The sequence below is a fragment of the Lagenorhynchus albirostris genome, chromosome 2 (genome assembly GCF_949774975.1).
Source record: "Lagenorhynchus albirostris chromosome 2, mLagAlb1.1, whole genome shotgun sequence".
NCBI lineage: Eukaryota > Metazoa > Chordata > Mammalia > Artiodactyla > Delphinidae > Lagenorhynchus > Lagenorhynchus albirostris.
The window spans coordinates 77,291,192-77,306,892 of NC_083096.1; the positions used below are offsets into that span (position 1 = coordinate 77,291,192).

At 46.2% G+C, this 15,701-nt stretch overlaps 1 protein-coding gene across 3 annotated transcripts in view; it reads right to left on the reverse strand.

Moving 5' to 3' along the window:
- Positions 1 to 391: 391 nt before the first annotated feature.
- Positions 392 to 15,701, reverse strand: part of TUFT1 (tuftelin 1) — a 53,007-nt gene continuing 37,697 nt past the window's right edge. For all 3 annotated transcript variants that reach the window (XM_060138699.1, XM_060138693.1, XM_060138682.1), the window contains 5 exons: positions 15,265 to 15,359; positions 12,299 to 12,404; positions 11,337 to 11,420; positions 10,337 to 10,437; positions 392 to 9,750 (listed from right to left, as the gene is read on the reverse strand). In XM_060138699.1, coding sequence (XP_059994682.1) covers positions 9,687 to 9,750; positions 10,337 to 10,437; positions 11,337 to 11,420; positions 12,299 to 12,404; positions 15,265 to 15,359 — 450 coding nt within the window. In that variant the 3' untranslated portion in view covers positions 392 to 9,686. The remainder of the gene's footprint in view (positions 9,751 to 10,336; positions 10,438 to 11,336; positions 11,421 to 12,298; positions 12,405 to 15,264; positions 15,360 to 15,701) is intronic.

The window sequence follows — 15,701 nt, forward strand, 5'->3', positions numbered from 1 at the left end:
ATGTCATGTCCTCGGGCTATGTTGTTCTTTCAAAGGCTGTGCCCTGCCCGCTTCCCTCCCATTTCACAAGGACTCTGGGACAAGATTTTCTATGACTGACTCCTGGTTCCACACTTCCTACCTGTGCATCCTTTCTCTGTGTCTCAATTTCCTCATCTGTAAAATGGGAAGTAAATGGCAGTAAGCACTCAGTAAATGTTCTTATTAGGTAGACATTATTATCTTGATTTTATAGATGAGGAAATTAAAACTAAGAGAGATTAAATAACTTTTCCAAACCGGCATGGCCCAGTGAATGACAGATCTAAGATTAGAAGCAAGATCCAAAGCTCATGGACTCTTAAGCTCTATGCTACATTATTTCCCTACTGTTGAATGACTGACAAATGAATGAAGGAATAAATAAAATTCTTTATTGCTGAAAACAATGCTAATAGTTGGCATTCGGCTCTTACATGGGGAGGATACTAATACTCCAAATTGGTCTCTTCCATAGTACGTGGGACCAATTAAGAGAGAAGATGAAAACAATTCAAAACAAGAAACAGAGGTAAGTGCCCTCTTCAGCACAGAGGAGAATACAGGTTTCTTCTAAATCAGTGAGGACTTTGTGGCAGTACCAGGGCCAGGCACTGTGGGGATTAGATATTTCCCTGACCTTTCAAAGCTTGCAATCTAGTTGGGGAAACAAACATATGCAAAGTCTGAATTATAATGTCATAACTATTACATCCTAATACAGGGCGATACAGATTATTTATGTGAATTGATTTCAGAAAGGGAACACACAGCACAGGCTTGAAAATTCTGGGAAGACTTCCTGGAAGAGGAACTCAGGCCAAGTCTTGAAGCATGATTAACTTTCTTTGATGTTAGCTCTGATTGTTTTCTCTCCATCTCTGTAGATCTGGTTGGTTAGTCACCAAGGCCTATTGGTTCTTTCCAAATGACTCTCACACCAGTCCTGTACTTTCAAGTCCAGCAGCCATAATCCCAATTCAGTCCCTCATTATTTCCTGCCTGGAAGTACCCTAACAATCTATTAACTTGTCTCTTTGCTGTCAGCCTTTACCTTTTCAGTCCATGTCATCCACCTCTTTCGGATTAGCCTTCCTATTTTATGATGTCACTCCTATGATTCATTCATTCCAACTTCCCTTCAACTAATATTTATTGAGCATCTACTGTGTTCCAGGCACCACTTTTCTATGTACTAAGATATTCAGTATCGAACAAGACAGGCAAGGAAGAACTCTGCCCACCATCCACCTGGGACTTCCATACTAGTTTTTAAAAACTCCAGCAGAGACCTGTGGCAAGGCCCACCCTACTTATCTCCCCCTCCCCCTAACCTCCTACCACTTTCCAGCAGGATCTTCAGCTGGGCTCATCCCCCCACCCCACCCCATGCCACATTTTATCCCAACGCAAGCTTTCTTTATGTCCTTTCTCTTTGAACCTACCTGCCCAAATCCCTCAGGGCCTGGTTCTAGCTCCACATCCTCCCCACCCTTCTCTGTTTCCTTTTATATCACTGTCTGCCTCTCTCACATTCGCATTTCACATGTTCCATTATCTATTTCTATTCATTTCATTTCTATCGATTTCTATTCTACATGGTGGTATTTTTTTTCCTCTACTCACCTGACAAGATTCTAAACTTCTGGAGGACTGCAACCCTGTTCTATATTTTTCCATCCTGGCCTCCCCTAGCACCTGGCACATTTTTGTACAAATAATAGTTTTTTCTCTTCCTTATCCTCCTCATCTTTTTTTTTTCTCCTAACAATAACAACTAACATCTGTAAAGCAGTTTACAAAGTGTTTTCATGTACATTACATTCCACAAGCTGCACTATACGCCTGTATCAATTATCAATAAATATTTGATGGATTAATAGGGCAAAAGAGGAAGGCATTCCAGGCGAAGGAAATAACACTAGCAAAGGTACAAAGAAAGGAATGATCCTGGCATGAACAGAAGGCAGTGTGGGAACACAACCCTGCTGGAGAGGGAAGAGTGAACACTGTAGAAAATTTGGAAATTGAAGGATAAAGGTAACAAAAACCAACAGAAAAATAAATCCTGCCTTAACACTAACATGGTTAGCAGTTAGGTGTATTTATTTCTAGCCTTTTTTTTAGAAATATTTTTTTTCTTTTGCTAAGCTGTAATAAGTGTCCATAAAATTTTGTGTCCTACTTTGTTTCACTTAACATTCTAAGCACAGTTCCCTGATGTGACATAGTCTTCATAAAGGCCATTTGTAGTGAATGCATCTGCATGTACCTATCCATTTCTCTTTTGTTGGACACATGTTTCCCATTTTACGCTATTATAAGAAGCACAGATCTCTTGTGCAGAGAAGAAATGGAACAAAACTGGGTCTTTGGTGAAACCTCAAATTATTCTATGAAGGCTCACGTGAGCCTAAAGCATCTCTGGACTTTTTAGTCACCTGAGCCAGTCAGACTGATCCATTATTGCTTAAGCCAATTGGAGCTGCATTTTCTCTGATTTGCAACCCACATTATCCCACCTAACATAAGGGCTCCAATGGCAGGACTGAGCTTGTCTTGCTCACTGTCGTAAACCCACCTGAATCCTCAGTCCAAGGCACAGAGTAGGAGCCTAATAAACATGTGCAGAAAAAAGAATATGAACTCTTGTATGAACTATACATTCTTTTTTTTTTTTTTTTGCAGTACGCAGGCCTCTCACTGTTGTGGCCTCTCCCGTTGCGGAGCACAGGCTCCAGATGTGCAGGCCCAGTGGCCATGGCCCACGGGCCCAGCCACTCCGTGGCATGCAGGATCCTCCCGGACCGGGGCACGAACCCGCGTCCCCTGCATCGGCAGGCGCACTCCCAACCACTGCGCCACCAGGGAAGCCCTGAACTATCCATTCTTATCCTGACCAGTGATCTAGAAGGATCTTAGTACTTTTATCAATATGAGCTTATCAACAAAAATGTTGCCTCTTCATCATATTTGCCACTAATAATTCCCCATTTTTTGGCCTTCTTTAGTTCTTCAATTTAGAAAGTTTACATTTTTATGAACTAAAATATTTTCCTTCATGACCTTTATTTTTATTTTTTATTGGGATATAACTGACATATACCTTCATGACCTTTAATACTAAAATTCTAAATGGATCTCCTCTCAGAGTTGATATTCATTTGTATTTTCTTCTAGTTTTTCTACAGTTAAATTGTAGTATTTAATTTCTTTCATTTACCTAGAATTTATTCAGGTAACCTTAAACAGGTTAAGGTTTAAGGTTAGAATTCTTTTTTCTTTCATCTTCTAAATTCTTAACCAACTGTTCAAACGCCTTTTCCCGCATTGAGTTGCAATGCTTCTTTTATCCTTTTTTTAATGCTTATATAAAATTGAGTCTATTTCTGCCTAGCTATGTAATATTTCACTATTCGCCAAGGCTAATAATCCTCCAATTAAGGTCTGTCTTCAAAATTTTCTTTGCCATCTCCCTTGTTTATTTTTCCAGATGAATTTTTAAAATAATTATATCTAATTCTAAAAGGACTCTTGGAATTTTCACTGTAAGTACACGAAGCCTAAAAATAAATTAAGGAAGAATTGACATCTTTACGATTTTAAACTTTGCCATCCAGGAAAGTTTTTCTTCATTAAGTTTCCCATATTTTTCAACAAAATGTGGTCATTTTCTTCACATAGATTACTGACATTTCAAATAAAGTTTATTTCTAGGTATTTTGTATTTGTTATTTTAGATTGTTTTCTAACTGGGATATTACTGGCATATGTAGGGAAACTTGCTAACTCGTCAAGACAGTCCAACTGACACTCTAACTGTCCTTTTGTTTCTTAGACATCTCCCTGCAGGTACCACCCACAAGCCTGAGTTCTCCCCTCTGGAGCTAGGTGGAGTGAAACTGCACCTCCTTCTACAGGACAGATTTTCATCTCTTGGAGACTGCTATCATGTTTCCATCAGCCTTCTTTTGTCCTGGCTAAATAACCCCGCTGATAGGATGAAAATGTATCTGGGAGTAATTCAAATGACAGTGGTGAGGTGGGTGGATTTGGGGCAGGTTAGGCTAGAGGTGGGGTACCAGTGAGGACTGGCTTCTGTGGTAATCCAGGCTTAAAGAGATGGGCTAAGATGAGGCTGTGAACATGGGAAGGGGCAAGTCTGGGAGATATCTCAAAAGAGGAAACATCAGGACATATTGACAAACTAGATATAAGGAATAAAGAAATGCAAAGAGTCAAAGATGGCTCTAAATCACTGAAGAAAGTGATTCTCTCTACTAAGAGGAAGTATGAGAATTGAAAAGGGAAGGTAGTTTCAAAGGAAGTCAATTTTGGTCCTCCTGACCCTGAGATTACAATATATCCAAGGAGACAGATCTACAGCCTAGTTGTGAGATAATAGAAAACATATGTATTGGTCTGTGCCCTGGGTTCCTGGCACAGGGTTCCTAACACCCTTGTCAATTCCTAAGTGATAAATGCACTAGGATCATCTTTCATTCTAATGAGGGGACTCCGGCCGGGCTCCTGGATGGGGGTTGGTCACCAGAAAGACCAAACCATTAGAAGCTTGGAATTCTCAGCCCTGTCCCCCACTTACCCAGAGAGGGGAGAGGGACTAGAAATGAAGTTCACGATTAATCATGCCTGCATGAGGAAGACTCCATAAAATACCAACAGTATGGGGTTCCGAGAGCTTCCAGGTGGGTGAGCACATCCTTATACTGGGAAGGTGATGCACTCCAACTTCACCGAGACTGAACCTCCTGCACTCGGGACCCTCCCAGGCCTTGCCCTATGGATCTCTTCATCTGGCTGTTCATCTGCATCCTTTATTATATCCTTTAATAAGCTGGTAAAGGTAAGTAGGTGTTTCCCTGAGTTCTGTGAGCCTCTCTAGCAAATTAATCGAACCCAAGGAGGGGGTTGTGGGAACCTCTGGTTTGCAGGCAAGTCAGACAAAAGTCCAGCTAGGGACCTGCTACTTGCAGTTGGCATCTGAGGTTGGGGAGGGACAGTCTCTTGAGACTGAGCCCTTAACCTTATCTCCAGGTAGATGGTGTCAGAATTGAGTTAAATTGTAGGACACCCAGCTGGTGTTGCAGAGAATTGCCTGTTATAGGGGGAAAACCCCCCACATACTTGGTGACCAGAAGTGAAGTGTTCTGTGTATGCAGTAAAGGAGACATACAGGTGAAAAACTGAGTTTTTCCTAAACATCAGTGTTTTTCCAATTTTCCCCCACAATCATATGTTTTACATAGCAGGCCAGTTCAAACACACACACATAGAAATAGATATAAAACAGATATAAGTGTCCTCAAACTCCTGCAGACATATGCGAGTTTGGCCTAGAATACCCCCCTGAATTGACAGATTAAGTCAAGAGGACAAATGACTTCCTTCCCCTCAGCTTGTGAGATCCTGTGGTCTAAGACTTGGCGACCAATACCTGGTCAGGAAATTAATTAAGCTGCCACCATCTACCCTCAATCCCATGTCCCAGAGGGCTCCAGAGGAAGAGAGATTCCAGAAGAAAGGCCACACACATTTTAGAGTTCAAAGTAGGTCTCACTGCCCACCCACAGAGCACACAGAGTTAGAAATTCCTCACCTTTTAAAAACACATCTCCTTTAGCCTCAGGCTAGATAAGGATTTTCCTTGGAGAAAGAGGGGCTAGAGAATATTTAGGTCTCCAACTTTGAGTTTCAAGGTCATGGGGCTTAGAACTGGGACAGGGAAGATAGGAAACACTTTCTCCTTGCGGAAGTGAGAGTCCTAAATCAAAGCATGGAAAAGAGGCCAAGGGCCCTAGGCTAACATCTGCTGTTGGGTCAGAGCCTGAACAAAACTCAGGCCCAAGCTCCGCAACGCTTGGCAATGAGGAATGAGGGAGCCCACGGGATTAGCAGAGGCCCAACAAAAAACAGCAACACACATTGAAGAGCTGATTAAAGACAGAAATTTGCTTTTCTACCCCAAGGGATATTACCCTCCTCAGTCAAATTAAGTTGCTTTAAGCCATGTCATGTCAAATCATCTTTACAGAGTACATCTTGGAACATTTCATAATACAAATTTTTTTTAAATAGAGTTGAAAATAAGCCAATCAATTTTTGGCTTTAGATACTTAGTTTTAAAAAAGAGGAAGTGAGAGAGTAGCACTGACATATATACACTACCAAATGTAAAATGGATGGCTAGCGGGAAGCTGCTGCATAGCACAGGGAGATCAGTTCGATGCTTTGTGAAAACCTAGAGGGTGGGATAGGGAGGGTGGGAGGGAGACACAAGAGGGAGGGGATAGGGAGATATATGTATACCTATAGCTGATTCGCTTTGTTGTACAGCAGAAACTAACACACCATTGTAAAGCAATTATACTCCAATAAAGATATTTTTTCAATAAAGTAAAAAATAAAATAAAATTAAAAACTGAAAAAAAAAAGAGGTCCAATGTACCATTTGGTTGAAATACCATGTCCCTGTCAGGATTTTTTCTACTCAGGGAGGGGACAAATGAAGAGGTGGGAGGACAGAGGCAAGGAGTGCTTCTGCAAGCTTTTCCCATGTTGGGGTGATGCTCCGGGTTTATAGCAGCCTGCTGATGATGGCTGCGTGTCCGGGCAGCTCTCAACACCCAGCTCAAATAAACAGGCCGTCATGGCAAAGGTCCCAGGGAGTCAGACTCAATCTTCCCTCTGCGACATATTCAAGGAGCACAGAGGAGTTGGCTTACAAATGACATAACTCAGGCAATAAACAGGCCGCTGAAGTCAGGAGCAGCTTCTCACCACGCCCTTTCTCAGGCCCTGGGCTATTCTCCATCTCTAATGGAAAAGTTGCCAGGATATAAACTACCTTTCCCTCAGCTACTTTTTCTTCCCATAGACCCTTCTTAGCCCCTGTTCCTTTCAGCAGTGGTACAACTAAACTCGGGGAAATATACACCAGGGGCACTTTTTGGTCCCAGGAATCTCTTAGAGCTCTAGTTCTTTTTTTTTTCGGCCGTGCCACGTGGCTTGTGGGCTCTTAGTTCCCTGACCAGGGATCAAACCCGGGCCTGAGGCAGTGAAAGCGCAGAGTCCTAACCACTGGACCTCCAGGGAACTGCCATTAGAGCTCTAGTTCTAATCTCCAGAACGTTTCCAGACCACCTCATTATCTCCAGATGGAAGCTCTGCTCATCCAACCACGTCCTTGAGACCCAGCCCAGAGCCTCCCTCTCCTGTGCGGTGGCTCACTCGCTCCTGTCTCCTTCCAGCCACGCAAGTCAGTCGCCTTGGCACCTCAGGTAACCGCACCCTGCTTCCACCCTCTTAATATTCGGAGAACAAGCACAGTCTAGATACACCCAGGCCAAGCAAGACTTCCAGAGAAGGAAGAGAACCCAGGCTGTCAGAAGACAAACCCAGGTCCGGAATGGAAGGAGGTATCCAGTGCATCCTGAAGCCTGGATGTGAATTAGCTGAGAAGCAGACAGGGGAAGAAAAGTCACAAGAGAAAAATGTACATTCTTTTGATTGAAGGAGAAAGGGGACTAGAGAGGAAATGCAGCCGGGGATGACAGGGGTTCCATTTCTAGTTTCTTTGGTACAGGGAAGATTCGTGTAAATTTAGCTATGTCCCCGTTGGGCCCTGCAGTCAACTACATTTTTTGGCAGAAAGAAAAAGATGATCAGTGGATTAACTGAATGATGCCTAGAGATAGCCAAAAACTAAAGCCTCAAACAGCTGCAGTCAGCATTTCCAGAGTACTTTTCATTTCTGCGAATCACATGGAGTTAGTCGTCTCCCTCCAGTGCTGATTGGTAAATCTCTAAGTAATCACAGGACCTCTGTCTGTCAGCAGATCTTTTCCAACTGAGGAAGACACGCAGTGGCCAACCTTAGGGATCCCACAAGGCCACCACCCCAGACAGGGTCAGAGCTCAAGTTAGGGGCTACCTCCTGCAATGCAGACTCAGACTATGGAGCTGAGCTGTTTAACAGAGACAGGCTAACTCCTCTGAATGCCACAAAGTCCCCACATCATCGTGTTGGGGATGTCTCCATACCTCCCAGATGTGGACAGCAGGGTGCCCACCTGCAAGAGGCACTAAAATTATGCTCTTTTATCCTCCCTGAAAAGTGAAAAGAAACCAGGCCAGGAGCTCAAAGAGACACATTAACATAATTTATTAAATTCACCCCACAAAGAACATGCCACAGGAAAGAATATCAGAACTGGAAGGGCTCATGGAGATTATCTGGTCCAGCCCCCTCGTTTCACAAATGGGAATGGCGAGAAGAACACCAGAACACCAGAACACGATGGACAAAGCCAGCATGGGAGCTCAGGCCTGATGCACAGAAACCACAGACTTAAGGCTTCTGGTTTTGAGCCAAGTAGAACTTAAAGACTTAATTTTTATTTTTCATTTTTCTGTGTCCTACGGTACCACATTCTGACGCTTATCTCCTCCTTAAGGCTGCAGGAAGAGCCCTAAAGAAACTCGATGAGTGGCAGGTTCACTCAGAGCCAGGGTAACAAACTGACTGTGGAGCAGAGGGGTGCAGAGGGGTTAAGGGAAGAATTCAATCCCTCCTGATTGCTCTCTTCCCCCAAACAACAGACACTCAGACCCAGATGCTTCAGGGCGAATATATCAATACTTGCCTTCCTGAGGTTTGGAGGAGGAAGGGAAAAGCAGCAGGAAAGAGAGAAAAAGACTATGACATCATTCTGAAATCGACAAGTCCACTGGGAACACTCTTTTCCCTCTGTCAGAGCAAATCCAAACACCGCAAGAGAAGGCTGCAGAACTCTGAACTCTTGGTATTTAATCAGTTGTAAGCAAAAACACCAATAACTTAGCCAAATAAATACCATGAGAGTTTCTTCGCTGAGACTGATGTAACCCAGTGAAAACAGTTTTTAGGCTCTGAGTCGAGAAGAATGAGGTGTATCTTGCTCCGTAACTTAGGGGGAAACCCTAAGAGATTCTGGGAGTCCTCACAACAGACAGAAGTCGCCCGTAACTGTCCGTGGCCTCACAGAACCTTTCTGCTATGAGCTACTCCCTGAAGGACATTCCCCTTCCCCAAAAGACAAGGCCGTCCAGTCAAAGTTGAGGTTCACAGGCCATGACAGGTAGCCCCATTGTCTGTCTGCAGGAGTCCCAGGTCAGCATGGGCTGAGGGTGGAGCAATTAGAAAAACAAACAGTTTGTTGCTAAGAACTGAGCTGTGTTTAAGGAAGGAACTTCATGCCCCGGGGCCACTCTCCAATCACTGCTGACATCTGTGCCTCCAGCCTCTAGGGCTGAGGTAGATCTTGTCACCTCTCCTGACCTGCGGAGGGCCTGGCTTCTGGGGCAGAATAACCGGCCCCTGCTACAAACTCCAGTCTACAACAGAAGGGAGGCTCTGCTACAGAGAAAAATATTAACTATGGGAATAAGGCTACTGCCCTGGGTCCTGTAGGCAGGATATCGCCGGCCTCCAGAGGCTGCAGTGTCCAGAGGGGGAGCTCATCCCCCGTCCGCCCAGCGTAGAGGATTGGCGTTCGGAACCATGAAGGGAGCAGTCGGGAAGTCAAAGTCAGGGCCGGCAGCCTCCAGGGGTGGTGGGCTGCTCCTCAGGCCAGAGGCACCAGCAACAGCAGCATCTGGTCTCCTTCAGCTCATGTTTCCATCACTCGGATGAGAGGCATGGGCTTTGGGCTGGGGGTCTTGGTGATCCTAACGCTGAAAAGAAAGTCGGAAACGCTGAGTGCCCTGTTGTTGCCCACCCTTCACAGAGCCGCCCCTCCAGTTTGCCTCTGGATTCTATCCTGCAGGGCCCGCTGATCTCGGTTCTCATGCCTTGAAATAGTAATTGTCAATGCTAAGAGGTTAGGGGACTGGTACTTTTGTCTGGTGGCAGGGGTGGGGAAAAGAGAAGGTGCAGCTGAACACCTTAGGAGTGGGTATGGCTGTGATTCTTGATTTTTTTTTCAGTCTTGGACCTTTTTGTGAATCTCTTGGAAACAAAAGGCCCTCTCCCTGGAAATATGCCCTTACTATACATTCACAATTTTTGCATACGACTTTAGGGGCTTCAGGCGCCTCTAGCACTGTTCACGGGCCTCTTTGGGGTTCTGGTATCAGGCTCTACTCTAAGCTGGTTAGAAAGTGGCTCAGGTGGAGAATGGGTCAGATTCGAGACTGAGAGAAGGAAGCTGGATTTAGAAGAGCCTCATCCTGGCCTTGGCACTAAAGGTCTCCTTCCCACGGCTCTGTCCCTCTTTCCTTCACTTCCTACCTGGGGCCCACTCCATTCATGCCCACTCACCTGCCCAGGTTCTCAGTCTTGGTCCGGTTCTGGGTGCTGAAGTTGCCATGGGTGATCTGTTTCTCTATCAGGTGTTCCATCCGGTCGTGCATCTCTAAATTCTGTAACACAAGTTATGAGATCAGAATTGGGCTTCCTCTGGTTTGCCCCGTGCCACATTTAATCAGCTCATTCTGGTCTCCACCCCTGTGCGCTGCTGTCACCCCAACCCCTACCGTGTGTGCCACCAGGATGCCCTCTCCCTCCAGTACTTACTTGCTCCAGCCTCCTTCCCTGAAGGCGCGTTCTCTCAATAACTGTGCAGCACTGATCCTCTCCTGTAAATCCTCTCTATACATTTCCTGCATATAATTTCCTATAGTCTGCTGAGATATTTACTTATGTTTGTCCATATGCTTTTCTATAAAGTATTCTTAGGTATTTTTTAAATGTATTTTATCTATAAATCTAGACTGCAATCTCCCCGGAGATAAACAACCCTGTCTCCCATTTCTTTTTATCTCCCCCACTAGCTGGGACCCTCACACAATGGCTGCAAAGCAATCTCAGGTAGTCAGTCAATGGACAGGAGGGGCCCTGAGGTATGGTAGAAATCAGACCAAGAACTCATTAGCTAATCGAGCCCATCGCCTTAGCCAAGGAGAAGACTCCACCCGTAGAATGCATCCTCCTTCAAAGCTCAGCTCCACTGTCAGCTCCTCTGCCAAGCCCATATAGTCAGAATGAAGGGCCGGCCTCCATGCTGCTATGTGGCACAGGGCTTGCACCATGAGGATATATCCTTTCAGAGTGGGGACAGGTCTTACCATTGTTTGCAACTCCCTGAAGAGTCTTAGAAAATGTTCACTCAGCGGAACTGAAGATCATCCAACCACCCCAGCTACTCACTTCCGAGCAGCAGCTAGACAGGATCGAGACCCCCTCCAGAATCTCCCCCTCCCTATGTCCAGTTTTTTCTTCAAGAGTCTGCTCCCTTCCCAGGGCTGCCCAGAACACACACCTCGGCTTCCAGGTAGGCGATCTTCTCCTTGAGCTCCTGGATGGCAGTGTCCTTTGATTGTATCACAGCTTTTGAATTCTGGAGCTGCAAAGTTATGGCAGACACTGAAGCTTGTTCTGAAATGACTCATTACATACTCATCGCACTTCGCCCCGCTGCCGCCGGGGCGGGGGAGCCAGCAGAGACAAAGGGCAGAGTTTTGCACCTCTCACGTGGCTCGCTTAGCTTTTCTATAAAAGCCTTGTTTCAGTGAGTGTTAAACTCTTGATTACCCCAGGTGTGGGGGCAGGGGTTTGAGGGGAACACCACCCTGATAATCCAAAGTAATGGATGATTCAAAACCCCTTCCATTTGACTTTGGGAAATACAAATTATGTATTGGTTCAAGAGATATTTATTGAGTGCTTACCATATGACAGGCCCTGTTCTAGAGAATGGGCAACAGCAGTGAACAAGACAGAAAAATCCTAGCCCTCATGGAGCTGACATGCAGCAACTATGCCCTCCCAATTAGGGTATCTTAAATTCTCAAAACGATTCTACAAAATGGCATATTCTGAGTGTGCTACCCTAGCTCAGGCAAGGGAAGGCAGAAAATGTGCATGAGGGGCAAAGGCTGAAAATCTACACACAGATAAGTGAGTTTACTGGGACTTAATTACTCATTTACCAGCACTCTTCAACGTGTGGGCGAGAATAACCTTGTCCTTCTTCTCCCATGGGAATGCACAAGGCAAATAACCAAACAAGTAGGGGAAAGATGGGAGAAAAGCAAATCCCAATCACCCTAACCTAGTAATCGGTTGCCATAAATGTTTTACGGGACACTTAATGAATATAAGCCAAGATACCCAAGCGAATAAATCAATAAAGGTGTAGACTTGACAGGAAAACAGGGCTAGACAATGTGGAAACTTCCAGAGGGGGTAACCCAGAGCAGGGTAAGATCTAACCCTGCTTACCTGCTCTATCATCTGCCGGACTTTCCGCTGCTGGCTCTTAAGCATGTCATCCAAGTGGTGGATCTTCTGCCGCAACCCAGCCACTTCCTTTTCCAGGTTAGCAGCTCTGGGGATTAAGACCAGAAGGCTGAGACAAGGGGAAAAGATGCTTTCTCCACCCAGTCACAGTAAGGGCCTTGGGCTCAGGGGCTTTTGATCAGGCATGATTCCCTCTGCCTGATTCCCCAGTGGTCTGCTATAAGGAGGAGGTGGTGGGACACCTTAGAACAACACATCAGAAGCATCACTAGAGATCATCTAGTCCAAATAAGGGAACTGAGGCTCGGAAAGGTTAGAAAGGATAAGTCATTCTGGATAGTTCTACGGATAAAACTAGAGCCAATAGGTAGATGTTTCAAGGAAGGAGTTCTTATATTAACACAGGAAAGACTTTTTCAGTATTAAAGTTGTCAGAAAGTGGACTGCCTCGTGTGTAATGAACTCCTCCTTCCTGGAAAGATTCAAGTACAAGCTGGGATTATGATACCCTAGACCTTCAAGCTTTGGCAGGGATTTTATATCAGGAGGGAGATAAGATTTGAGGACCCTTAAAGCCTCTTCACACAAGTCCATTTCTAAGTCTCCTGATTCCCAGCCACTGCTGCTTCCTTTGCCTCTTCTAAGCAAACTGGGCCAAGATCTCCAAAGGTCAGGAGGCTGGGGAGTCCAGGAGTTCAGAGCGCTGAAGAATTGCTGGTACCCATTACCCTCGGGGTCTGCCTGAGGAAACAGACAAGCGCCCACTGCTAGAAGATGGGCAGTGCTCGGCGTGGGGGACACTGCAATCTGAGCCTCCAAACTCATACTTCCTAAGCTTCAAACATTCTAAGTTGTCACCCTCAGCTCTCCAGTGCCCTATTACTCAGTCTCCTTTTATTTAGAAAATCAGCATTTATGATGCATAGCTGTCATTTGCCATCCCCAAGTCTCAGTTTTGTTTTTGTTTTTTTTTTTTTTTTGCGGTACGCGGGCCTCTCACTGTTGTGGCCTCTCCCGTTGTGGAGCACAGGCTCCGGACGTGCAGGCTCAGCGGCCATGGCTCACGGGCCCAGCCGCTCCGCGGCGTGTGGGATCTTCCTGGACCGGGGCACGAACCCGCGACCCCTGCATCGGCAGGCGGACTCGCAACAACTGTGCCACCAGGGAAGCCCCTCAGTTTTGGATTATCTGGTCTTTTGTGCTTCTCCTGCTCCTTCCACTCAGTCTCCTGCCCATGAGCACCTCCACCATTGAGGAGGGAGCGCTGAGTAATTTAAAGCAATTCTGGGGCTTCCCTGGTGGCGCAGTGGTTAAGAATCCACCTGCCAATGCAGGGGACACGGGTTCGAGCCCTGGTCCGGGACGATCCCACATGCCATGGAGCAACTAAGCCTGTGCACCACAACTACTGAGCCCGTGCACCACAACTACTGAGCTTGCACTCTAGAGCCCTTGAGCCACAACTACTGAGCCCCCGTGCCTCAACTAATGAAGCCCGTGCGCCTAGAGTCCATGCTCCGCAACAAGAGAAGCCACCACAATGAGAAGCCCGTGCGCCGCAATGAAGAGTAGCCCCCTCTCGCCGCAACTAGAGAAAGCCCGCGCACAGCAACAAAGACCCAATGCAGCCAAAAATAAATAAATAAATGTATATAAAAATTTTTAAAAAAAATCAAGCAATTCTGCTGTGAAGTCTGAAAGAAGGCTACAATAAGATGTCTGCATTTTTCATGTCAGGCAGGCCTAGATCAAGGATATCCCAAAGGAGAGAAAAGGACCCCCCAGAAGACTGAGGGGTCCAAGAAGGCAAGGATTGTGTCGGTTTATCTTGGAATTCCTTAGAAGGCCCTTCAGGTAATGTCTGTTGAACTTAGAAAGGTCCAACTTATACAATGACGTCCAGACCAATATACTAATGTTAAATTTGATTTACCGGGACTTCCCTGGTGGTGCAGTGGTTAAGAATCCACGTGCCAATGCAGGGAACACAGGTTCGATTCCTGGTCCAGGAAGATCCCACATGCCGCGGAGCAACTAAGCCTGTGCACCACAACTACTGAGCCTGCGCTCTAGAGCCTGTGAGCCGCAACTACTGAGCCCGCCTGCCATAACTGGAGACCATGCTCCGCCACAAGAGAAGCCACCGCAATGAGAAGCCCACGCACTGCAATGACGAGTAGCCCCCGCTCGCCGCAACTAGAGAAAGCCCACGTGCAGCAATGAAGACCCAATGCAGCCCAAAATAAAAAAATTTATTTTAAAAAATTTGATTTACCATCTGAGATCTTCTATATTACTTGCCAACAGCGTAAAAAATTTCTAAATTTGTGAAGGTCCAAGAATGGCTCAATCTTTGCCCTGTAGGTTTCATTGGTCTGGGGCCTCTGATCCCCTCTGATCAGAGAGAATTTGCAAAATCCTCTAAGCCTGGAGTAGAAAGGATCTCAGAGATCCCCTAGATGCCACTGCTGACAGGTGGGTCTCAGTTTCTGAGATGGTTCAGATGAAAGAAGTTCAGTAGCTCTCCACGAAGCTGCTCATTTTATTTTCATCAGCACAACTTGTGAGGAAAGTATTCAATTTTACCCTCAGATAGTTTACAGTTGGTTTTTGTTTAGGGGGGGAGTAAGCTGTGGTGTAATAACACCACTTCCACATCCAGTATGACAACCAAGGAATGATGTGCCACAACGGCAGACACTTTACCAGCTCCTGCTTGACCCTGGCTCTAAAACTGTAGAAGCCCTTTCTTCAGGTTATTACTCCCTGGAAAATGAGCTCTTTGGAGATGGGAGCCTCCCCAACAGTGTCTCCCTGGGCAAGGCCCCACACTGAGCAGACACATGGTGAGTCAGAGCTGGAAAATCTGACATCAGCACCAGCTTCCTCCCCAGGTCTGTGCCCTCCCTTCCCTGCACCCCAACCTCACAGTGAACCAGAGTCCTTACTTTTCTTGTTCTGCTTGGCAGTCAACCTTCCTGCTCCGAAGTTCCTCCAGAGCTGTCTCCCCTTCCCTGACCTTCGCCAGTAAGGCCTGATGCTCCTGGATGGGCCAAAGGGAAGAAAATCTAAGATGAGGAGATGGCGACAGTTCCTGCGTTTGAGGTGAGATGGGCGCTAGGGCTGGCAGTCAGCCCCTGCTGGGCCTGGGACAGCTGCCAAAGAGCAGCAGCCCAAGCTGGTTTGATGGGGCACTCTCCCCTGTCCGGGATAACCCTTCCCACCCCAGCACATAGAAACTTCTCAGCCTCACCCAGCTGCCCAGAGGGAGAGGCCGGCCCTGCATTATCCAGGCCCCCCTGCCAACTATGGCTACCAGTCCCCAAGAAACCAGGCTGAGTGGCTCCTGAAGAACCATCTTCAAAGGCCAAAGGGCAGCTATACA